Source organism: Falco peregrinus, chromosome 1 (assembly GCF_023634155.1).
Source record: "Falco peregrinus isolate bFalPer1 chromosome 1, bFalPer1.pri, whole genome shotgun sequence".
NCBI lineage: Eukaryota > Metazoa > Chordata > Aves > Falconiformes > Falconidae > Falco > Falco peregrinus.
In genome coordinates this window covers 95,042,138-95,067,976 of record NC_073721.1, presented here as the reverse complement: position 1 = coordinate 95,067,976, position 25,839 = coordinate 95,042,138, and the positions used below count along the sequence as shown (strand labels likewise).

At 39.6% G+C, this 25,839-nt stretch overlaps 2 protein-coding genes across 2 annotated transcripts in view; both read left to right on the top strand.

Annotated features, from left to right (window-relative positions):
* The first annotated feature begins 252 nt into the window (after nucleotides 1–252).
* Nucleotides 253–5,002, top strand: ATP5MJ (ATP synthase membrane subunit j). The gene is made up of 4 exons (XM_055797227.1): nucleotides 253–400; nucleotides 1,990–2,113; nucleotides 3,904–3,924; nucleotides 4,805–5,002. Exons 2-4 carry the CDS (start codon nucleotides 1,990–1,992, stop codon nucleotides 4,828–4,830), a joined length of 171 nt encoding a protein of 56 aa, XP_055653202.1. The 5' UTR covers nucleotides 253–400; the 3' UTR covers nucleotides 4,831–5,002.
* A 13,087-nt stretch (nucleotides 5,003–18,089) lies between these two features.
* Nucleotides 18,090–25,839, top strand: part of PPP1R13B (protein phosphatase 1 regulatory subunit 13B) — a 68,947-nt gene continuing 61,197 nt past the window's right edge. Inside the window, exon 1 of the mRNA XM_055797025.1 lies at nucleotides 18,090–18,335. Within this exon, the coding sequence (XP_055653000.1) occupies nucleotides 18,327–18,335 (9 nt within the window). The 5' untranslated portion in view covers nucleotides 18,090–18,326. The remainder of the gene's footprint in view (nucleotides 18,336–25,839) is intronic.

The window sequence follows — 25,839 nt, the reverse complement described above, 5'->3', positions numbered from 1 at the left end:
GAGGTGTGGATTGGGCAAAAGACCGTGGGAAGCGGGGCCCTGGGCCCGGGTGTGGGTTTCCGCAGAGACGTGAGCTCTGCGGGAGCCGGTCAAAGCCTTGGGGCGGCTGAGGGGGCGCAGGGGCCTGGCGGGACCTCCGTGTAGAGCGAGGCCGCTCCCCCCGCACACCGGGTCGTGAGGTGCGGCGGCGCGCCCCGCGGGCCGGCCCTCGAAGCCGGGGTGTGGGGGCGCTCTCGTCCTCCGCGGCCGTAGGGGGCGCTGCGCGGCGGCGGCGGCGGCTCTCTCGGCCGGCTGTCGCCGCTCGTTGGCGCGTCCTTTCCCAGCATCCCCCGCGGCGGTAACGGAGGCTGTCCGTGCTCGGTGACCTTCGGAGGCATCCCCCGCGCTCCCGGCGTTAACGGTGAGTTTCGGCCCGAGCGAGGCGGGCGTCGCTTAGGGGCGTCTCGGGGAGATGGTTGTGGTTCGGCCTGGGAAAGGGGGAGGGGCGGCGGCGCTCGAGCTCGGCCGTTACCCGCCCGCTCCCCGTGCGGAGGGGGCCGCGGGTCAGGCCGCGGGCGGGCGCAGGTTCCTGGCGCTGCCGTGGGGTCGTAGCGCGGAGGTTAACGAGGAAGCAAACTCACCCTTGTTCGTGATATCAGAACGAAGGCCTGAACGACGTCGGGCCCTCCGAGGCCTTGGGGAAAGATCTGCGCGGGGTTTTAGTAGGGCGTTAGTTGGAAATAGCATTTGCTTATGCTCTGTGTTTTGTAGTGGTGGGAAAATCCTTTCCATCCTTTGTATTCAGTCTCCTTGTTTGTCAGTGTGTTCTCATACTCTGCTGTAGTAGAACAACTGCTAGTATGGCACTACTTACCTGAAACTACAAATACTGGGAACTTTAGGGGAGGTGCAGTGGTCTTAATAGTATTGGTGGAAACACAACACTGTTTCAGGAAATCTGTCCACAGTAATAAATTGGATTAAAATGTCTGTCCATGAATAAATAAAGATAATTGTGGGTTTGTCTATAATTATACATAATTACTATGGACATGCTTTCATTCTTTAAGAAGCATCTAGATTTTTGCAGTTGTTTTGACATTGGCTGCCCTTGCATCCTTTTCTCTTTGATGCTTGCCAAAGGATGCTTTGCATTTATTAATGGCAGATCAGTAAGTAAGCATTACCTCATAGAGGTTTAAATCTGCTTTTCTTTCCTGAGACTCTGGTTTATAATATATATAGTCTATAGGTATATATAGCTGGCTTCATTGGCTTGTAATAAGCATAGTGACTTTATTGAAGTGCTGTATGAAAGACAGTAGAACTTGTAGTATTTCAGCACAGTGTGGTACAAATGTGTACTAACATGTTGCATGAGAGTTAGGGTAAGCTTTATTTTAAAACATCTTGCAGTTTTCTGTTTAACAAAGCTGCACAGAAAGAAAAAAATGATAGGCTTCTTCTCTTGGGTCATATTTTGAAAGTAAAATATTCATGATAAATCATTAATTCAGTAGCTTAACATCATTCATTTTGCTATTTTGAGTAGAAATTACCATGTTGGGAGAGACAGCTGTGGAGGAGAAAGGGAAACTTAACTGGTAGTGCAAGGAAGGAGCCACTCTGCCTTGTCTGGAATGAGGCCTTCTTCCTGAGAGAATCTGGAAACATTAAAAACTGTCACTGATAGGGAGAGAGGAGCCTAGATATTGCTACTCTGTAAGTGCTCCATTGAGTCATCTTGGAACCCTTTAATCAGCTGTAATTTATTATATTTTACTGTTATAGCCCCTAAATTGTAACCTTAACTCTGAATGTTCATCGCTTTGCTTTGGAATAAGTATTTTTGCGAGTTTGGGATTATTTTTTTTAATCTGTAAACTGCTGCTGATCTGTATCAGGAGTGTGTATATACATAAATATTTATATGTCTATATATACTAAAAATATAGCAGGTAGGAATACAGTTGCAAAACTCACCATGACAAAACTTCTTGTACTTTTCAGATGGTGCAGGCAATGCTTCCAAAGTCATTGAGAGCCATGAAATTGTACTTCACCACTGTGTACCAAGAAATATGGGTTGGTGTAGCATTAACTGCTTATGTCTATTACAAGATTTCATATGGTGGTAAGTTATATATTACAGTCTTCATCGGGTGTTACTTTATAGATATGGTTTATAGATGAGAATATCCTTAACAGTTAGAAATCACTCATTGAAAATATTCAGCAAATAATAAATTAACACTGTTACTTAAGGCCAGGTCTTTGCTATAAAAAATTACAAGTTTTAATATGCTCACTGTAGAAGGTTACACTAACAAAATATTCAAATACCAGTGTAACTGTGCCTACATTATGAAGACAGGTAATGTAGGAATTGTTCTTAAAAACACACATCTAACTTGCAATGTAGCCAGAGACTTCTGTAGATTTGTCACAAAAGGGGAATGTAAGACTGTTCTGAACTAGAACTAACTTTGATTAGAAATTTTTTTAGAATCCCTATGGTTTTGAGGTTTTTCTCAAAATATGCAAAAAAATAGAGTTTTTAAAAGGTTTTCCCATGTGAACTTGTGAAAATTAAAGCACTTGGTTTATTTTGGGCTGATGCACCTCAAAATGGGGGGTGCATCATTGAACATTAAAGTGTGTGTTACTGCATGACATTGGATCACTTTCTCACAGGAAGAAACAGAAAGTCTAATGTAAAAATAATAAATTTGAGTGGACCACGTCCCCCAAAACAGAAGGGTACAAGAGATTACAGTGTCTTAAAGGCCCTGTTCTTCAATTTGGACTATGCTGAAAAAGTTGCAAGTCAAATCCTTTATTAGCTGTTATGAACAATGAAATCTTATAACCTGTAGATAAACTTGACAGGGAAGGAAACCCCTTGCTGTGGGAACAGCTGAATGATGTTACCTCAACGTTACTTGAGCTTTGTCCAAATAACTCGTAGCATATCCAAAACTGTTGCACTACACTTACAAGCTTAAATAAATATAAGCAGTTGAACAGCCAGAGGAAGAAAAAAGTAGTTTCACTTTTGCTTTAACTTCAAGAATTCAAAATTGACAGACTTAAAAGTTTGTGTTCATGTCATGCTGCTTTTATTTTTATTTATAATTTAGATAATAGATGTGGTGGTGTAGGGTTTTAAGGGCCAAAACCTTGATATGGAGCAACTGTACGCTAAGCATTATTTTACAGCGAAAATAGCTTTTAATAGTTGTAGCCCTTTCCGTAGTTTGGGGAACAGTTTTGCAAATAATACATACATTTATAGAAAAGTATATTTTAGAATAACTTAGATGGGAAGGGATTTCTTGAACTCACCTGGTCCAAAACCACTGCTTTAATTAGTTAGATCAAAGTTAGATCAGGTTGCTCATGGCCTTATTCATAATATTACCAAGCTTGGAGCTTGTACAACCTCTTATTACTGTTTTGCTTCTGAAGAATTTTTTTCCATCTATTTTTGTGTGATCACTGTGAATCAGTATTTTAGTAGAACAATTACAACAGGAATGTAAAATAAGCTATTTTACTTATTTTAAAGCAAACTGTATTCTTTCACTTCAGTTTAACATCAGTATGTTGTGTATATATAAACCCATATATTATGTAAAAGTATCGTTCTGTGTATGTTTCTTTTGGATTACAGTAGGAATCTTGATGCTACAGTCTCTAAATGCATGGAGTCATGGTTAACTAAAAACAAATGACTTAAAAAATCAACATAATGTTTACTGACACCATGGAAAAGTACATGTTGCACACTTGTTAAATCTTGTTCAAGCTAAATAAGCAAATCATAAGTAGTATAATTAATAGAAAATTATCTGCAAAAAATAAATAGGACATATGTTTTTTAATTGTCATTGTTCAACTTTTTTTTTGCTTTTTTTTCTCCAGGCAAAAAAGCAGTGGCAGATAGTAAGTATTAAATATCCAGTACCCTGTTGTATTTTTTTGAGTGCAGTAAAAACTAGTTCATCGTATTTTATGTAAGTTTGGGGTTTAAGTTAGGGATTTAGAAAATGTTTTAAAACTACTTCAAAATATGTAGGTTTGGTTGTATTGATGGTTTTATAACCTAGAAACATCTGAATCTGCACAGATACTATCTCTGTCTTTAATTGTCCTTTGCATAGGTGTTAGGAGTAGAATGGAAGTTGTATGCCTTGACTGGGGGGGCATGGGGAGGAATTCTTCTAAATAACAACCATTTAATGGAATTACTTAAATTTCAATCTCAGTCTTAAGAGTAGCTGCTATTTTAGCTGTCAAGAAACTAAGAAGTTTAAACTTGTACCTGTGTTTTTATATCTTCTATGAAATAGTATTTAGATACTTATGGACAGTTTCTTCTAACATCACACTGGAATTTAATTTTTCATGAGCTGCTACATCTCACTTAACTTTCTGCACAATGATAGGTAGCCCATTTGCTCCCACTTGAATTTATATATGCAAACATTATTTACATGCTTAAATGTGTAATTAGTGAAAATACTGCCCAGAAGACTTAAGGATAATAGCATAAATAAACTTTGATTTAGGAAAAAACATACCAAAACTGAGGAAGAATGGATGTTTGCCTATAATAGTGCTTTAAAATTTGCAAAAGAGGATTTTTAGTATTGGCTGAGTTTATGTAAGTAGTTTGAAGGTTTTGTTTTATTTGACAGGGCAGTTGAAATTGCCAGTTCCTGTGCTGTGATGCAGATACAATTGTCTGTTCTAGGTTCTAAACTACATTCCTGAATTGATCTGTTCTACTGTTTGAACAGTCTAAATCATGTCTTTGTTTCAGAGTCCTCTGGTGCTGGCCATCATTAAAGACCTCTTCTCTTCTTGGAGTATGAATTTGGTGGTTCATCATCTTTACTTAAATGAAGCAAGTTACAACCATAGGGAAGTTGATTCTAAAACTGTACCTGATTCATCTGCTGTAATTAGACAAAGCATAAATCCACTGAGCAACAAGGAATTAAAGATGTTGGACAAAGTATGCTGGAGTGTATTGCTAACCTAATTTATAGAATAAGCACTTTTTTTCTACAGCTCTTCCAAGTTCCATGTTAAACTTTTCCATTAGTGCTTTGAAAAAGACCGTATTTCTATAACTAAAATTCTTCATAGAATTAGCCAATGTTTCTTAAAATAGCATAAAGCCTTTTTTCCCCCTTTTTCCCCCTAATGATACCATTTTGGCTAAAACTTTTGAAATACTCCATTTACTTTTAAAATGTCACTTAATAGTATGCCAAGTGTGAGGACTTAATTCTCAACTTTTTTTCAACTTGTGGTGCAATAATTAAAAGTACAAAAAGTTACTATTAAAACTTTTTTTTTGTACAGAGTTCTTAGTTCTGCAAGGTTTAAAAGCAAAAGCTGTACTGTTATTAAAACACCATGCAAAATGTTTACAGAAATCTTTTAAAAAAAGTACAGTATTGGTTACTATCTTTTTTTGTCTTTCATATTCAGTAGAGCTAGGGAATTCTGAAAGGCTCTTCCTTCTGTCACAAACTTTGCAAAGGAGTAACTAAAAACATGCCCTTATTGTGTGAGAAAATTGATATTACATGGGCCCTCATCTGCTATTTTAGCTTAGGAAAATCTCAGAATTTAAAGGGAATAATGAAATCACTCACTGTAGCAGCAGTTAATACGAACACAAGCAAACATTTAACTGACTTCAAAGAGTTTTCCTTTTTCCTGAAAATTTAGAAGTAATGTATGTATTACTAGGATGGGTCATCAGTGGTTTTTGAAGATAGCTGTTAAAGTAACTCTATAGCTAGTAGTATATTTTGGAGACTCTAGGAACCTGTATTGTCTTAAGAAAATCATTTTAGAACTGAATTCTGTACCAAGTATACGTAGTGTAGAAAACAAAAACTGGACTTCGTGTCATGTTTTGTTTAAATTTAGCCTAATCTGCTTTTGGGGAGATTTAAGAGGCTCAAGTAATTTTCATGACTTAATGCTTACGTACATCTTTTTAACTACTTCACTGAAACATCTTAAATCCTCAAGCGTGATTAAAGTTTTGCTTTTCAATCTTCCTGTCTGCAGTATCTGGCCATCACTTCAGTATTTTTTATCTGAATACTCAGGAGCTTGATAACCTTACCTGCTGATGGTAAGCATTCCAAACACTGTATTGGCGTGAATTTCTTCAAATGTATACTTCTGCTTAAGCTTGATAGCTATACCTACGAGTAGAGTAAAATTACCAGTCATAATTTCTTTGAAAGTTGTTGTTTTTTTAAATGGCAGGTGTAGCATTACTCAGTTTGCTAGGAATAGGTGAGATCTCTCTCTCATGCATTCTTGACTTTTCTTCCACCTTCCAGTTTTCCTTGGTTTTGCATCTTCACTTGATAGGCTTTAGCTGATTCTTTTATCACTTTCATAATTTCTATATGGGCTTTTTCAGTGTTTCCTCACTGAGAAGAGTGAATGAGAAGTGCAAAGAACTCACTAGTTGTTTCTTTACTTAAAACCAAAAGCATCCAGAAGAAGGGAACAGAGAATAAAAACCAGAAGAAAATGGAGCTTCAAATGAACAGATATTAGGCCAATGGTGATTACAGGGTGGATCAGAGTTGTGGTATAGTTAATAAGTGGTTCGGATTGAAAATTTATGCCAGGTAAAGAGCTATATGTGCATTTGTAATGCAAATTTATGATCGCTAAGTTATAGTTCCTAAGATAATACACATGCTTCAAATGACCTGCTTTAGCAATTTTCAATTACAGAGCTGAGGTAAGCAAGTTAGGGAAACAACATTAATCACTGCATGATTTCTTCACCTTAGCTAGAACCTAGTACGTAGACTGAGCTACATCAACATGCTGGCTTAATTGAAAAGCAACAGGAGCTTCTGCTAACCTGCCCTTGGAGCACAGTTAACTGCACTTCTAGGTAAACTTAACCTACTTCAACAACTGATGCTTCTTGATACCCAATTCGCTTGATTTTCTAGTAGGGAAAGAAAGGACATATGGGCAGCAAGGGTTATGAGAACTACTATTTTTACTGAAATAATGCCATCTGCAACTTGTTCTTCCATAAGTGCATTTCTGTTGGAAATTTTTATGAAGGTTGCAGAATATTATTTCCTGTTTGTAATTCTTAGCACACAAATACCTGCAAAAGGTAAGGGAAGTAAAACTGGTGTGTAAATAATTCTTTGGTTTTTTTACTTGAGTAGGATACAGAACGAGGAAATAAACTTTCAGTCAATGCCTTGACTCAAAAGCAGAAATGAACACACCCATGATACGTAGCGCCTATAGTACTGCCTGTATATTTTCTGCTCCTCTATGGTGAAGCATACCGGTATAAAAGACAACAGAGGAAAGTTAGCTAAGGCATTACAAGTGACTTTTTTATTTACAGTGAGGTGTGGAAGGAGTAATTGGGGTTTTTTTGCAGCACTAGTGTCTAGAGTGTAGCCCTAAGTAGAGAAGCATTGCAAAGGAATACCCTTGAAGCAAGTACTCTTAGAGTATGTGCCTTTTTTTTTCTAATTCGGCTAAGGTGACTTCTAAAGCTAGCTTAAAACAAAAAGGTTTCTTGTTCTATCTAAGTGTCTATATAGACAAGTCTCAGCTCCTGAACAAACCCATTTTCTATGGAAATGACTGTTTAAGATCATCTTTAATCCATGGAGGTAATATCATGATTCACAATTAAACACTGATGGGGAAAATGCTTACTGCATGTTGATGGATCATGCTGTTTCCATTTAGCTGGTGCCTCTTTATGTTGCTGACACTTCAAAATCAAGAGGATTACATGTAAACTTTATGTAGTAAAATAGTTCAGCAACTGTATTTTTCATTTGCTACCTGTAATAAGGCATCAGCACTGACAAAAACGGACTGTTTTCTACATTTCTAGCATTGGTGGAAGAGCAAACTCCTGTAGAGGTTGAAAAGCCTCATCTAATTATTGCACCACCATCCTGACCAAGTTTTGCTGTGGTGGTGGTAATTTATTTTTTTTAAATCACCCAGAACATTAAAGCTTAGCAGTAGGAAGCTGTATTAATAATAGCAATGCTAATGCGAGATGTGGTCTTTTTACAGTACAAGCCCTTCTGTATTTGCCTCTCCATGCTGGCTCTTACAGCCAGGATTTTTCATTGTGGAACTCTGCGATTTCTAGAACATTTTCAAGTGTTGCCCTACAATTAGGAATCTCAGAGTATCCCCTGCATGCTAATAAAGTACTATGGAATACTCCAGGGAGCAGCAAAATACAGTCAGAGCCAAGGAAGCATTAGTCACAGGGCCCAACCTACTTAACCTCTTTAATGGCTAACTTGGGGAAAAAAAACCAAATGTGTATTCATGGTAATTGGATGAGTAAAGTTGCCGGAAATGATCTAAAGGAACTAAAACAGCTGAACTAGTCTCCTGTTTATCTGAATCATGACAGCAAACAACTGTTTGTAGTACAAATGCAGCCTGATACAGAGCTGGTATGCGTATTGTACTTTCAGTCCCCAAGGAAGGAAAAAGATCAGGTGCTTGTTAGACACAGGTGACTATATGTGACATCACCACCAGATGGCTGAAATGAAACTGAGGAAATCAACATGTGAAATGCATTGTTGCATTCACGGAAATCTGTAAAGCTACTAGGAAGGAAAGAATAGCAAGATGGAGATTCCCTGAGGCATTAAATATGTTGGTTAACAATTTGGTAATAGAGAAACGAGAAGTGACAAGATAGTGCTTGAACAGCAAGCTCTTCATACTATAATTCCATGACCTTTAGCAACTAACATTTAGCCGCTAATATTCTCTTTAAGAATATAAAGGCATGTGACTCTGATTTGGTAATTTAAGAAGAACTTGTAAACAAGAAATTCCTGTAATCTATTCTACTGCTGCAGGCAAACTACTTGGAAACAGTTACTCTCCCCTAACTCAGAATTAACTGCCCACCATAAGAATGGATTATTTGGAACTTTCAATTAAATTCTGCTAAGGGTACTATAATGTCTTTAGTTGTGGTTTAACAGTGTGAGTTCTCTGGTACCTACACCAGCTTGTGGAGTTTCTACCCTTAACCCACAGTGCCTTTCGTGGGTTTGCTGATACAACTATTTGTGAATTGGATCAGGTAATTTTTCCCCTCTAAAGTAATGAAACAAGTATGGGGCGGGGGTGGGGTGGTGCAGGTTATGCTTTTATTTGGATCAATCTCCTGATCCTGTTTACAGCAAAGGTGCTCTATAATTTGCATTACAGCACACCACCACTAGTTTTTTGGCAGAAAAGCAGCAGCAGATGAGAATTTCTAGCTTCCCATTCACTCACCCAGCTTTCCTAAGTCACTGTGTCCCTTAAAATAATTTAAGGCAACTTTCTTCCTCATACCCAGCTGCACACATGATCAAAGTGCTGTCTCTCCCATAAGAACTGTCATCACTGTCAACACTCAGAGGAATAAAAAGAATGCAGAACTCCACCCTGTATACAAATCACAAATGTCAGCTTGGGCTTCAGCAGAGGCAGAACCTTGCTTCCTTCCTGTGTGACAGTGCACTGTTTTCTCAGGTTTATAGTATCACTTAATGGGGACAAATGAACAAGCAAATAGGGAACAGGGAGAAAAATTGTACCACACTATCCTAATGCTCAATACTTGCAGGAAGAATGCTTTTAGTAATAAATGATAAATTCAGTAGTGGTTCTTTAAAATATATTGTTTGTCATTAAATGAAAATGCACTTTTAATTATGATCTTCAAAAACAATGTATTTTTTTTAAACTGATGTGACCTTTACCTATTTTATATCCATATCATCACAGTAACTTCAGCTAGCTACTGGAACAGACAATACAGATTTCTTCAGAGCTAATGAAGTGTGTTTGCGAGGAAATGTTAATAGGGATTATGTGGGTGGTAGAACTAGCAGCAGTATACTGAATGAATCCCATCTGTGATGACTACTGCCTACACAGATTTTTCCTGCAGTATCAGTTGTAGTCTTCATTTCTTGTTTTAACCTGTTGTGTTTAGCATGCTTTTGATAATGTTAAGAATTGCTGCAATTAAGGGGGAATTCTTTAGGTACGAAGTAGAAACTGTTGTGAGGTATTTCATATGGAATGCTATATAAACAGGCAAAATGGCAAAACCGAAACTGAATACAAGTAGAGTATTATGGGAGGAGAAAGGAGGCATTAATAAAACAGAACGTGAACAGGCATTTGGTGCAGGACCAAACATACAGGGGAAGGATACCCTTTTTTGGGGGGAAGGGGGGAATCCAAACAAAACCATTTCCACTTACTATAATTAACTTCATTACTTACCTTGAGGATATATATAGCAGTGTCAAGCTATACTTTTTTGCAGCACTATGATTAACTCTCTACTCTTGATGCTTCAGGTATACCTTTTAATTTAGTCTACTTGTACAGAAAAATATCCTTATTCAAATTCTCTTATACTTGACATTACAGTTCTCTCCTTATACTCCTTCTGTTGTGTTCCACAAATATCACACACAGCTTGAAAAGAAAATTGTTTTGGTCCCAATTAGGACCTCAGGACACTTATTTAAAATAATTAGCAAAAATTTACATGATGCGTTTCTTTGAGTAAGCTAAGAATTGGAGTCATACCAGTTTTAACAAAGGATTTGACTCTTGTTTTAGTAAACACCAAGACAAATACTTTTCAGCATACTTTGATTTAGTTAATTCTTTTGGAATAATGCAACTAGAAAAGGAATCTTGCAAAAAATATTTTTTACTTGCTTTCAAATTATATATTCTTATTAATGCTAACTATTACACACCTCTTTTTAAATTAAGGCTACTAATTTAAACACGTACTTGGGCCTGTCTAGGACAGAAACAGAAGGCAAGAAAAAATTGTGTAGAACTTTTACATAGCAATTGGAAGAAAGAAAAGATTCAAGTTACTTTGTGCTGTAGCTTGTCCATTTATAGAATAGAAATACTTGTTTTGAACTTGAGACATAAGTAATAAGCAAACCTTTAAAGTAGCATCTAATCATACCCAAGCAAGTAGGTTATTACTGTGTGTACTCCTTTCAAGCTGAACACGTTCCTTTTCAGTCTTTCAAATCTGAGGTTCAGCTGCATCTTACGATATGTTATTTGAATAAATCAACTTAAAATAGATTCTAAACACATACCAGTGATACATTTTCTACTGTCACTATTTCTAGGGTTTTTCACAAAATCATTTTCAATAGGGTCCCATCAGTGTCCTATACAGTTCATCTCCCTTTACTGTTGACATTCTGTTTATGCAGCTGAGAACTGCTGTAAACCTTGTCATAGGATCACAACAGTAAAAATAAACATTCAGAAATATGTTTCTGGAGGATTACAAACGAAGGCACTCGAGACAAAATCATCTTGTGTCAATGTTCCCAGGACTAGAACATGATTACTCCACCTAGAACAGTTAGGAAGGGTGAACCTTAAGAGTCAGCAAGGCACAAACCCAGTATTTTTGTTTATAGCATGGAAAAAACATCACTGCAAATGGCTTAGATTACATCATCTGGTCAGACTATCTATGTGCATCTGCTCTTCTATAAAAATGCACTATTTAAAAAGTGTCTGTGATAGAAAAACTCAGATTGACAATAAATTGTGTACACCTGCATAAAGACAGCCATTCTCTGACAATTTTGGTAATTAAAAAATGATCACTTAAGGTGTTGCGGTTTTTAACATATTTATGTATAAAAGATACATACAGCACAGAAATGTTTTCTGTAGAGGTATATTTTAAATCATAACCATATCCTATTTCACAATGGTAATGGTGTTTAGTTTAAACAGATTCATCAATACTCCATATTGTATTTTTGAAGGAAACCTACCTTGTGTATTTTGATCTGTAAGATCTGTGATGATTATACACACAAAAGCAGATAAGATTACATTCCTGGAAGTAACATTCCTTAATAATGTAGTAGTTTAAATACCAAGTATGAAGAGATTACTATTTTTTTAAGTACACATTTAATTTGGTTTATACTCCTAGTACGTGTGAGTATTCTTCCACTCAGAGATGTGTTTTTCTCTCCAAGCCTCCTTTGCACATCACCTTCTCTCAGTAATTGCTGAAAAACATCTTCCAGTATATCCCAGACTTCAGGATCAAGTAGAGGACTTTCCTAGTCTTCCCTTCCAAGCTGCAGTCCTTCCACCCATTACCAGGTACAGCAGCAGGAAGCATGAGCTCCATAACATTGTACCTGCTACATGTTTCTTCTTATTAGATCTACTTACTTCAAGTAAGCTAACCAAGAAAAGACATACCCTAGAAGAAGATAGGTATTTTAAATTACTGGGTTTGAATACGGAAATACAATTTTAACATGAAAACAAACCTGCATCTGATCCAGCAGTAAACATAAGGAAACAGACTGTTTTCAATTATAGTAAATAAAATAGTTGCCCATCTTAATCAAAGAAATGATGGTTAATATAAAAGTTGAAATTAGCTGCATTAGGCTTTTAGCCAAGAGATGAAATACTTTAAATTATACAGAAATTGTTAAAAACACTTGAGTACTTGACTCACTGAATCATGGCTGAGATACCTGAGAACAATTTTAGACTTAAGAGTAACAAACTAAATGGCTGGACTTAAAACATGACCCCATCCTTTTTCCCTTCATACTTTAGCAAATTGGTACACCCAAGATAAAGTGGCACATAGAAAAGAGTGAAGGATTGACTTGTTACTCTATCCCCTCACTAATTAATGTTTCATCTAATAACCCATCATCTAGCTAGTCACATATACTTCCACTCATCATGTAGAAAACTGATTGAAAATTTAAGAAAAAATATTTCTGTAAAGAAACACCTTCAGAGCCCAAATTATTATAAGCCTAAAATTACATGCAGACAGAATCTCTCTCAGCACATTTTAAGTTTTTGTGTTTCTCCACCCCTTCGAACATAGTTAATAGTTTCATCATTATAAATTACAGGGGAGCAGAACAAGATTTTTCCATCTGTACAAGCAATGGTATGTAATGTCTTACAGAGCCGTATCTTCCGTACAACATAAAAAATTAACAGTACCTATTAGTGTAAGAATTATATGAGTTTATAGCAACACATTCCCAATGAGGCCACAGCGTTCTCCACTAAGTACGCTCTTTTGCATCATGTGTATTGGATTAAGTGTACAATTTACGTTACTGTTTAAAGAAATTATATCTCTAATCCACCAACTGCAGGGCTGAAACACATGATGTATCGACACTCAAATCCCTAGGAAGTGCACACAGCTATGCTACGTACAGATCATACGGCTTCAGTCCTGCTTTAGTTGTACTCCTTTTCAGAATGATGCATTGAGTGGATTGCACCATGGAAACTTTAGAACATTAGTCATCTTGTCCAGCATAACATCACTTTAGAATATTACAAGGTAGCGATGAAAAAGTATCTTTCTCCTGTTCACGTGTCTCAAATACTGTATACAAAACAGGCATCAAAGTGTTTCCTTTAGATTATTACTTATAGTTTATCTCTGAACAGGTTTGGTGGTGTTTAAAATGCACTGGCTATATATGAATTCAGACATGGCAGCATATGACTGTTGTTCAGTATGAATTCCTTATTGTTGCAGCCTTAGGAAGTCAGCTGATTCTGGAATGAAAGGTTACTTAAGGCCACAGTAAAAAGTCAAAATACTTTTCCTTTACATGTACACACTTACTTCACAGAGTACTTCACTCAAGATTTTAGGCTACTTGCTATGAAACTCTCATTGAAATACTGAGTTGTTTTGTTTGTATCACCTGTTACATAGCTCTGCACCTACCTGCATGTTAACTGCCTGGCAAGTTAGAAATACTTCTGTGACTCAACTTATAAAATTGCTTACCTGCTCACGGCCAGTTCCTCCTGCATTACAGCAAATGCAAAATGTAATTTTTGAAAGGAGAGTTGTATTCTGTAATAAAGTAATCCACTCATCTATTTAGAAAGGACAGGTTGGGTTTTTTTGGTAATACACATACACAAAAATCCCCGACACTCCTACCCATACTCGCTTTGTAGAGATTTTGTTCTGCCAGATGTGAGGAAACCCATCCTAACTGTAGCCATCCAAAAGTTTGCTCTCTAATCTGAGCCAGTCATCCAGGCTCCATTTTAAATCAATAGAGAGATAGGCACCTTCAAAGACCAAGAGATTTAGATAGTGGGATGGGTATCTCAGCGTGGAATGAGTTGCCTGCAGAACTGCCTCTCCCCCTTCCCTCCCCATCCCTATGTATCTATAGAAGGAGCCTAGATGAGCGAGTGAGACTAGGCGCCTAATTTCTACATTACTATAGCTGGGTAAGATGGATCCCACCCTAAATGTCCGACCTCTTGAGACTTTCTGGCTATAAATAGAAGTACCTGTTATTTAAAATAAAACCACATGAAAAGAAAAAAATTTACATTAATTAAAAATACTTATTTTCCTGTGACACTTCCAAAGCCTGAAAAAAAATTTCCTATGCTCCAAAAAGCATCTTAGCAAGTTACTGTAAAACTGGAGAAAACTTGGATCTCAGAAGGTAGGAAAGCTCATTTTCCTCCTTCTGTCTATTCACAAAAAAGGAGTAGGAGAGATCCAGACCTGCTAGTTTTAAAAACTTTATAAACATCTACATTTGAAAGTCTTGCTAGAAGATACTTATAAAGCACAAGTAGGAACTGGGACTTCCATCAAGGATAATGATGTGCATGATCAAATATGATGCCTGCCAAATTATTAATTGCAGTTAATATCTCCCTTTTTCAATAAATCTAGGCTAATACAAATTATAACAAAATACATGTTTATTATAAATTTTGTATAAAATTATAACAAAATACATATAAGAAATTATACAAAATACAAAACATTTTGATAATTTTTCTCTATGTACCCATAAATTTCAAGTATTTTATCAAAACACATAGTTTATACATTTCAATCGAATTTCAATTTCTAGCTAAACACAAGCTCAGCACAAATCTCAAAAACTAACCATACCATAAATAAGAAACATCATTTTTTGATGTTGTGAATTGAATAAATACCTGTTAAGCTACAGTGGCTTCAATTTCTAAAGGTACGTAGTATTGCTGGTCTTTTTAAGAACCAAGAGGATCGTAAAAAATATTCGCTTAACATGTTTTAATACTTATACCAACAAATAAGCACAAATCCTTTCCTTTAAAAAAAGGCTGATAACATTACAGCACCTCTCACAACAGCAGTGTATTTGGAAACAAATAATTTAGGTTCTGTATCTCTGGCTTTATCTGCTTCCATAACCAAATTCTCTTACCTTATCTTCTTAGGCATTCCTCAGATCATGACTGCTACCATACAACTTCACTTAACTAAGACAGGCAACTAACTTGTAGATATCACTGGCCGCTTTGGCTAAGCAACTTTTCTACAAAGTTGGACTAGTCATTTGGTATGGAAACGCATAGGCAATCAGGGGGTGGGGGGAATTCTACATTACTACAAGTGACCTTTGTCCTGCTCACAGAAGAAAAAACACTTGTAGTTTTAAGGTGGAATTGGAATCAGAAGATTTTGAATGGCTGCTCTGTTCCTTGACAGCTGAAAGAGCGGTTCCCGAAAAGATTCTTCTGTGGGAGAGGAGATGTTGGTTAACTTGCCACACTGCAGGTAGAGGTTTGTCTTACACTTTGTAAATATTGGTTAGTTGTGTTTTGTTTTTTTTTCTTTCCTATTTCTATCGGAAAAGGAAGATGGGTTGGGATAAGACAAGTGAGGTTTTTTTCAAGGAAAGCAAAAATAGGATTAGGAACAGACTTGCATATAAAGTATGTACTGTACCTTTTGAAGACATTTCCTCTTTAGTCCACAGTATCCAGTCAGTCTGGTTGCTGCATTGGCTGAAGCTGCACATGCCAAAAGCAACACAAGGTCGACAGACTTTTTTACTAGAGACCATTATTCCAACAGAGGCTTTATGTGGAGGAGTGCCTGCCTTCGCAGCACCGATTGTCTGCACCATAATCTCCCACTCCTCATCTTGTCAGCATTCCTGCTATTGCCATGGAGAAATAATAGTGGAGTAATATTTATAGTATGTTAGTTTTTATTATTAGTCACTGAAAACAGGGATGTCAGCTATAAAGTATACCTGCAAAGATATTATAGACCCTCATTTAACAATCGCTGGGAAAAATCTGAACTGGTTAATGAGAAAGACTGAAATTTTTAAGGAACATGAGTGACAAATGGTGCACATTTTTCTTGTTAAAATTAGAATTTCACCACAAATAGTAAGAGGACAAGTAAATTTCTGTTCACTGCTGTCCTTTTGTTCAGTAAATTCAGTATTAGTTTGATGAAGATATTTTTTTTTTTTCTTAAGATCTATGAGCACGTTATAGCCTGTTTCATTGCTGGTCAGCCTAGTTGCAGGGTTAATGCTACCATTTTAAGTAGACCTTGGGAGTTCTCTGTTGGGTCTGAAGTATATAGCCTTACCTGTTTCCTAAGCTGTGTGTGCCAGGTAGAATCACAGTTCACAAGAAACTAAGTATGACAATAGTGTTACTGTCAGCGAGTAGCACTCTGAATAGTACTAGCAAAATAATTTTAAACTGACAAATATTATCTTGTGATGCTTATAGTTTTTTTCCCATAGGACCAATCTATTAAAAGAAGCAGAAGCTTTGAGCTATCACAAAACTGACACCAGAGCCTGCCAATACACTGACAAGGATACACAATGAAATCTTAGGCACATACATATTTTTTAAGAATCTACACAGTTATCTGTTATAGAATCTTACATTAATGGGTTACATTTAACACACAAGCTCATATGTGAGACTAATATGCTATTATCACTTACCCTCAAAGTCTTACACAAATACTATCTAAGCTCTCACAACTTTGCAAGTTACCATTTTTTCCCTCCTAGCTGAGATGTGTCACAATGTTCTACAAACGAAGTAACAAAAGACTGGAAACCAGCCATTTACAGAAACACATGGACCTACCCAATGCTCCAACTATTTTGTAGATGAGGATTTAAGTCTCGGCAATATGAAATTTGTCTACATTGCGTGTGCTGCAGTACTAACATATGGCGATGTTTTGACTTACAGTCGAGCTTGACTCCTTCCAAGCTGTTAACTTTCATCTTGGTGTTGTAGCTCTACAGAATGAGCTTTCCAGCAGGAGAGCACGTCTCAGGGGAGCCCAGCACCAGGGTGCTGGACACCACCACCTTCGCGCCGGCTCTGAAGGGCAGTTCAGGGCATCGCACCGGTCTCACAGTAACGCGGGGGCGAAGGGACGGTAAAACACAGGCGACGCCAGACACGACGTTATTTAGCCACCAGGAACAGCGAGGCACCAAGGTGTGTTTCCGTAGCCCTCGACTAGCTGTGGAAGCGGCCTCCCCGGCGCGCCCCCTCCCACGGGAGACACCACCGCCCCCGCGTTACCGCCGCCAGGCCCCGCACGCCGGCGCCCCGCTCCTCCGCGCCCCAGCCGCTCACCCCCTTAGCGGCGAGGCCGGGCCGGGCGGAGCCGCCCCGCATTCCCCGCATTCCGGGGGCAGAGAGCGCCCAGGGCCGCTGCCCCTTCCTCCAGCCCCGGGGCCCAGAGGAGGCGGCGCCCGCCGGGGGCCCGGCCCGGGGGCAGGGCAGCACAGCACCGGCGGGAAGAGACCGGGCTGGGAGCGGGGCCGCGGGAAGAACCGGCGAGGCGAGGCCCACGCGAAACACGGAGCTGGGGGAGCGGTGGGGGCGTCACGGCGGGTGCGCGAGGGGTACGCACCGCCAGCGCGGCGCCGACGGGAGGACCCGCGCGCCCCAGCCCCGCGCGGCGCACCGCGGTCACGTGCGACACCGACGCGCGCGTCCTACGCAGCTCCCGCCCCCGCCCCCCCCTTGGCCGTGCGCGCGCGTCCCGCCACTCCACCCCCGGCTCTTCCCGCCTCGGCCAATGAGGGCGCGGCGGCGGTTAACCCCTGGCTGGGCGGCGCGGCGCGGGCGGAGCGGCAGCAGGAAGCGCTGAGGGAAGCAGGCAGGCAGGCAGGCCGCCGCCGCGCTGAGAAGGAGGAGGGGGGTTGGGAGCCCGGCCGCCGCCGACTTCGCCTCTTCCTTCCGCCCACTGTGGGGAGCGAGGCGCACGGGAGGCACCTGTCACAGCCGCCAGGGCGAGCGCGGCGTCCTCCGCGGTCAGAGGCGGCGGCGGTGGCAGGAGAGGCCCGGCACGGCACGGCGGCAGCCTCGGTGGGGCTGGCTGGGGGACGGCTGCGGAGATGATGCCGGTGAGTGGGAAGGGGCTGAGTTCGCGCCGTCGCCTTCCCGGCCCGGAGCCGCTCTGCCGGGCGGTGGGACGCCTTGCCTTTTCCTGCGGGGCCGGCGGCGGCGGATGGACTGCGCGGCGCCGCCGTCATCCCTGCCTGTGCCCCGGCCAGCCGGGGCAGAGGGCGACGGTGCTGCGGAGGCGCCGTCAGTCTCCCCGCTGGGGGTGGGGCCGCGGGCCCCCGCCGGCTCCGTCTTGTGGGGAGACGCGACCTGCTCCCGCCCCTCCCCTCCGCGAGGGGCTGCCTCCCCCCCCCCCCGCCGGCCGAGCCGCTCTCGACGTTGCACCGGCCGTGACAGGTCGAGGGCCGCGTCCCCCGGGCTTCGCTCTCGCCCTCTGCCTGACAGGGCTCCTTCCCCGCCCCCCGGCGCCGTCTTGCGCCCGCGGCAGTTTCGGCGGGGGGCAGCGGGAGGCGCAGGTTTCGGCGGCGGGGTATCGGCCGGCGGGCGGACCGGCTGCTGGCTGCCCGGGCCCGGTGCGACGCGTGGGTGGGTTCCCTGTGTTTGCGTGAGTGGGTGTGCGGCGGGGGGGGATGTTTGTTTGTTTTGGGTTTTCCCTTCCAAACGCCGATTCTCGGCCGCCCGGGCGTGCGGAGGGTTCACCGGTCCCGGGGCAGGCGGCTCCGGCCCTTCGGCCGCTTGTCAGGCGAGTGCAGGCGGCGGCTTCATTTCAGCCTCGCCACCTCCGAGGGAAAGGCGGGCTCCCTCCTCGGTTTGTGCCAGCTCTTCTGTGAAACCGTCGCATATTTATCGAGGATAAAGCCTTTCATTTTCCCGCAAACAACCTTGATTGTCTTCTGTGACAGAATCTCCCTCGGTTTCCTGCCCCTCTTCTTCCCGCCCCCTTTCGCGGCGGGCTGGTGCGGCGGTCGGGAGTTCTCGATGACTGTTCGTTTTATGACAGGAACCTCAGAGACCGAGTAACGAGCAATTACGTTCTTTTTGTTGATTTCTTTCAAACGCTGTTTGATCTCAGTGTGGGTTTGTGAGATAGTCCCTTGTATGGACTGTCTCCCATGTTTTCTCCAATTCCAGTAGAAATGAGGTTTTTATTTACAGTTCCTCTGCAGTGTTTGCAACCGAAGCACTGCAGCAGAGTGCTGCTCGGTGAGAATATCAAAGACGTCTTTTACAAAATTTTATTGCTTTAACTTTGTTTCGTGACTGAGAGGAGGAAATAAATAGCTCAAACTACCTGTACTCTTCAGTCTGAAATTGTACATCTAGTGTTTAAAAACCAGCTGTTACAACAAGCTTTTTAACCTGATGTACTCTTCCAGCTGCTGGGTACCAGAATACTCTGTTGATACTTTATGAGAATTTCAGTTTGCTAGGCACCCTAGAAACCAGCAACAAAGTTCACTGAGTTTCAGACTTGTTACATAAACATACCGATGTCAGCTTGTACAAACAAAAAGGTGACTGTCAGATTTTCCAGGTTCCATCGCAACTTGGGTTATGCTTTACATTCATAAAATTCTTACTGAAAGCATAACATGCCAATCACAGGCTGAGCCAGAGGAAATGTATTTGCTTCCCATTACTAACACATGTGTAGGTTTCAGGCTAATGGGATAACTTTCGCAGAGCAGTGATGGGCTTCCTGTAAGAAGGGTTTTTTTACCTATTTGGTTGTTTCTGCGAGTGTCTTCTGTTACCATTGTGGTTGTTTAAATGTAGCAGTTGTTTCTGCTTATTGGAAGGTGGTGTAAGATTCAGGCTTTTTATTATGTTTTTGAAACACACTTCAAAGCATTTTTAATACTGACAGCTGAATTTTAATGAAAACAAATTACCTTGCTGCAGTGGTAGTAATGTTGCAGATTACAGCTTACTTAATATAGATCCTAAAATAATAAATATTTTACTTTTCCAAAGAGCTTTTAGATGCTGTTATGGACAGTCTATCATAAGGTAGTTGAGAATATGTATATTTAAATGGACGCTGTGACAGTGCCTTTAGTCTTCTGGTTTCTCATCCCAGCTATTTTATTTTTGGACTGTAAGGACGAATAAAACGACTCCATTTATTGGAATAACAAACATATAATATCAAAGTAATGTGAACATATGGCTGTAGAACTTGACCAAATGTTTTGGGTTTTTTCCTTGAGATTTTGTGTTCTGAAAAGGGAAAAGCTAGGGATCTAATTTGTTAGTGATGGAATTCCTTGAATTAATCATCATAGAAGCTTTTTTCTTCCCTGATTCTGTTTTGGTTTTGTTTGGTGGTTTTTTAATTAGCAGAAGTGTATAATAGCAAGAGGAGTGACTTTAATACTGGTAGACTTGAACTGTTGTAACAAGTGGGTATCCCTCCAGTTTTGTGTCCACAAATTAAAATGAGAAGTTATCAAACTTTCTAGGTTCTTAAGACTTGCATTTATCAGATTTGAAGTAATTGATTGAGGCCATTTTTTGATTGGTAATTTTTTTACATGCTGTACAACCATTTTTGAGAATGAAGACATATCTGAAGTGTAGAAAATAGAATTACTGTTTTCCTCTTTTCTTGTGTTTTGTTAGTAGTGATTCCCACCCCCTCACCTTCCCAGGAAACAGGATTACTTCTAAGAGGTTTTTATCAATTATGATTTCTTTTGTAACCAGGATACCTCCCTCTTTATTCTTTAGCATCCTTTCCATATAAGTTCATAGTTCTTATTCTACTTTGCTTTTGAAGAATATAAAAATAACTATATTCTTGGTCCTGAACACAGTTGGGCTTCAAGAAGTAATAATGATGAGGACTGCACTTTACGCACTTGTTGTTTTTTGCTTTGCTGACAAGGCACATCTATCATAAACCCTTTCACTGCCTTCAGGACATAAGGGCTATGTGTATGAGGAGCTTATGATGCAACACTGAATATCACCTCTACTAAGGAACCTGCTAAAAGAGTTGCTATAAGTATGCCTTGAATATAGCGATGCTTTTTTTACTGAAAAAAGAATTAATATTTGTTGCATTCTTAGAATAAAATGTGCAAACCCAGAACTCTGTGATAGCCTTCCAAACAGGAAATGTTTTGCATTAAAACAGCCATGGTTGTATTTTGTTTGTTTGCAAAAATATTATGGATATAGCTCCTCTTTCAGCCAGTACACATAATGTACCTTGTTTGTAGGAGCCTAATTATCTTTTTTTGGGGGGGGCGATGACTTTGGATTTTATCTTTGTAAGAGTGTTGGAAATTTTTCCTTTAAAATGCAATTGATGTTTTTTCTTCTTGGATGGTAGTTCCAAAATTGTTTCTGCTGACAAGTATTAGCCATATTTCTTGGACACTAGGGTACAGACAAGAAAAAGTCAAGTATGAGAAACACTGTTTTTCCTAATTAAGAAGAGATGCAGTAGAAGAAGGAACTGCTACAGTTGAGAAGCATATAATGCTTCCTATTTCTTACCAAAATTTTGGGTATCCTTCTTTTACAGCATGTGCACGGTAACATACCGTGTCAAAGGCAGAGAACTACATAGAGTCTGTACACCATCAGTAAAGTGGTAAGAGAGGTGATGGTGGATGCTGTGTAAGAGATTCGGTCCATCACAGTTCCTTAGGCGGAATAGCTAGTATTGCATATTCCCCTAACACCTATTGCTGCAGAGCTTTTCTGGTTTTCCCTTTAACTTAATTGGGAGAAATTAATATCAGTGAGATTGCAGCCAGCATTCACGTTTTTGAACTCATCTACGAGGAACCTTGTGGGACTTTGTATGAGGCTTAGAGTCAAAGACCTTTTGGGCCTGTCTGTTTTTGTGTAGGGTCATGTGGTTGTGTTTGTTGTTTTAATAGAGGTGAGAGTGAAAAGTTTGGAGACTGTTCAGTAACAATTTTTTTTTTTTTAGTTAATTTTGTGTGACTGCAGGTCTTCAAAGAGGATCATGACATGCATATTTTATGTTAGACTAGACAATATACAAATGGATCTCAAGTATTACAGTGTGCATTAATATCTTAATTGCTATATACGTTCCTGACCTATGAGGACAGATTACATGACTGATAAAACACAAACCAAAGATGGGCATTTGCAGTAGTTATTTTTGAATTAAGCTATCTTCCAGGTGAATTAAGAATAAGGGTTTTTGTTTTTTGGTGGTGGTTGGTTGGTTGGTGGGTTTTTTCCCAAATGGGTACACATTTGTGATGTATTCAGTCTAAAACCTTTCCCCAAAAGTCCAAAGTGGGCATTGCTTACTCCGAACTTAAAGCAAAAATACTTTCAAATGTGTGCACTGTTCCCTTAGCAGGGTCACTACTAACACAATTCTATGTTGTAAAAGTCTAAAGGAAGATATGTCACTTCAATATGTTTAAATAATATTAGGAATTTTCAGTGATGTTGAGATAAATTATATTGCAATTAATTCAGAGTGGTAAAGTTACCAGCAATACTGATACCATCCTTGTTTGCTGAGTAAGTATGAACTGACTGTAGAGAATAATTTGCAAGTTTATCAGCCATTATTAATGGAGTTATTTATTGCAACAAAGCTTAAAGGCTATTTCATGGGTTTTTGGATCACGTCACTGGTTTTTTAGGATGACCAAATATAGCGTGGTCAGTGTTAAAAATAAAGTTCATCAGCTTCACCATGTCAGTGAAAAGTACTATTCATAGGCTACTCTGATAATAGAGTATTTATATATCTTTAATAGATATGTGTGTATTCTCATGAAACATATATAGTATCCTTTCTCTCAAAATTTTCTCATAAATTTCTTTTAACATATTAACATAAATGAGATTTTGACCTGTTGTAGAGTTTAGAGAGAATAGGTATTTATTTAACAACAAAATTCCATTCCACCAGATTGAGTTATGTTAATCTAACAAATCCAGGTTTGATGTGAAATATATTATTTAAAAACATTCTAATTTATTCTTTTATTTATATTAAGATTGCATTCAGCTGTGAAACTACCCCCACTATGCTAAGAGTTGTTCATACATGGGATAAAGATAGTGCCTTTTTTGAAGAATTTACCATTATTAAAGTCACAGCTCACAGTTGTTACCTTTTCAAATGTACAGGGGGTTTTAGGTCTAATTTTTTCTCCTTATAAGCCAGTGCCATCTTCAAAAATAAAAAATAATTGTTGAGAATGGAGGTTTGAAGAAGCAAACAAGTTACTACCTAACTGGGGGGGTGTAGGGTGGTGGTGGTGTGTCTTGCTTGCTTTCCATCATGAGTCACTGGTGGAATTTACAAGTCTTATGAGTTTGTCTAAATTAAAAGCTTAGTATTACCGTACATTAATTACTAGCACAGGATAGCTCAGAATACTTCAACTCTAACTGAATATGCTGGCCTGAGATATAGGAGATTCAGTCTTGGGCTCGTGTCAGACCCCAGCAAAATGAGATTATTTTTGAGATTTTTTTTTTTTCCCTCTTAAATTGGAAAACTATGTTGTTAGGTAATTTCAGATATCATCTAAATCGTTCTTCACTTACAAACAGCTTTTTCCATTGCTCTTGAATCCTGTGTCTTGCAGATTCTTAAATGATAAGATTTTAAAGTAAATAAATATTATGAAGTATTAGTTTTAACATCTCGGGTTGGTGCATTTTTCTGGTAGTTTTGAAATCTGTCATTAAAATCAGTTAAACTTGGAAGCATGTAATAATCTCTAATGTATTAGGCAGTTTATCTGTGGAATGTACTCAGTGTTTTGAGGTTCTGAAAGCAGGGTTTTTTATGACAGACAATAATAGAATTATGTGTTGCAATAAGAGACACCATCTTTTGGAATCAGATTTCTGTGTCAAAAGCAACAATGCTAGCAGGAGGACAAAGCATAAATTCTATATTAACTCAAAGGACAAGCAAGAATATGAAATGCTTAGTGGAGGAAAAGAATTGTTTTGAACATCAATTTTCAGTCACTTCACCTAGATTTGAGGTCAGTCTATGCTTTTTCTTAAATCTTGGTTAGAAGCAAGTACATATAATCTTGCTTGTGTCACAGAGTGCAGGTTTATCATTGTGGTGCAGTAGGATGTTGGAGCAACTGAATTCCTTTCAGGGCTGAGGTTTCACAATAGGGATGAGCTGGGTTAACAATTTCCTGTGGCCAGTGGAAGAGGCTGTTTCCTCTTCCTTGCTGCTCATTCCCACCATTTGCTTTGAATGGACTGCACTGCTTGCCTCAGTAGACTGAACCAGGTCACTAAAAATGTGAAAAATAGTTGTATCCAAAGAATGCTGAAGAGATATCTGTACATGGTATGCTTTTGTTTTGCCTTTTTTTTTTCTTTTTTCCTTTCTTTTTTGTTGTTGTTTTCCTGCCAGGTTAGTGCATTAAATCAGCTTACATTGTCATGTCCGTGTTCATGCAGGAGGGAGCAGACCACTTGACTGAGATTGGTAACAGAGAAGGTGATAGGGAAGTGGAATCCCTCCCTTTCAGTATTTTTGTTTCTTCAGTTTAGTTTATTGTGGAGCTGTGCCCCAGGCAACAGTATTTTGAATTTTGTTCTCTGGCTACTTAGCAGGTGAGTAGAACAGTGAAATGAAACCAAGATCTCTGCAGTGCAGTAACAGTGTTACTCCAGAGATAAGTTATGGTTTCACCAGACTTCACATCTTTATTGCGTATCCAGTAACACTTTACATTTTCCATGAAACAGGAGAAAGTAAGGAATATTGGTTTCTGAGTAGAATATGTGGTCTTTTGGGAAATCTTGAGAAACAAATATAAAGTTGGGACCAAAAAAAAAAGGAAAACCAGTAAAACTTAGATAGCAGTTGCTAGTCTGCCATCTTTTTTTCCCCCCACTTTGCAGTATTACATTCCTTCTGATTTCTGCCCATTATTTGCTTATCCTCTAAGATTCATAGTGTAATTTAGTATAGTTCTTCAGTAGTGGAAGTAAAATTAGGATATTTTTTTTGGTGGTGGTTTCAAATTCATTGCTTTGCATAGAAACAGAGTTCTAATTATGTGTGAGGAGACTAGCTATAATACCATTTTATTTAAGGAATTCCAACTTAATCGGGAAGCAATCTAATCTAAACTTGCATATGTTGCAGACACTGTATTTAACCTGCGTATCCTTATGTCTACTTTAAGTTGACGAAAGGATTTCAGCTTGCACATGACTAAAGTACTGTTTATAAATTGAGAACAGGGGAAACTGAGGCTTCAGTTTTGATGTCACTGCAGGGGCTGCCGTAGTCCTGCCTCCCTGCTTGCCCCCTCTTTTCTATCTGCTCTGGTATTTATCTGATTCTGTGCTGAGCTGTTCCAGCATGCAAACTCAGCAGGAAGTTGTTTGGTTTTTTTTTTAACCCCAGGATACTTTTCTGCCAGCTGAGCACACTGAAACCAACTCATTGCAGGGTCAGATAAGCACTGGAACCAGCACAAGAAAAGGCAGAAATGTGTAGATTGGTAAAATTGATTACATCCTTCCTACAGTTTAGGTTGTTTGGATTTTTCAACCTGAAACAGCTCC

What these genes read in the sequence shown, in the direction of transcription:
- ATP5MJ (XM_055797227.1), top strand. Translation starts at nt 1,990, where the DNA reads ATGGTGCAGGCAATGCTTCCAAAGTCATTGAGAGCCATGAAATTGTAC. An exon ending in TTACAAGATTTCATATGGTG is followed by an intron (nt 2,114 to 3,903) that starts GTAAGTTATATA and finishes TTTTTTCTCCAG; the next exon opens with GCAAAAAAGCAGTGGCAGAT. An exon ending in CAAAAAAGCAGTGGCAGATA is followed by an intron (nt 3,925 to 4,804) that starts GTAAGTATTAAA and finishes TCTTTGTTTCAG; the next exon opens with AGTCCTCTGGTGCTGGCCAT.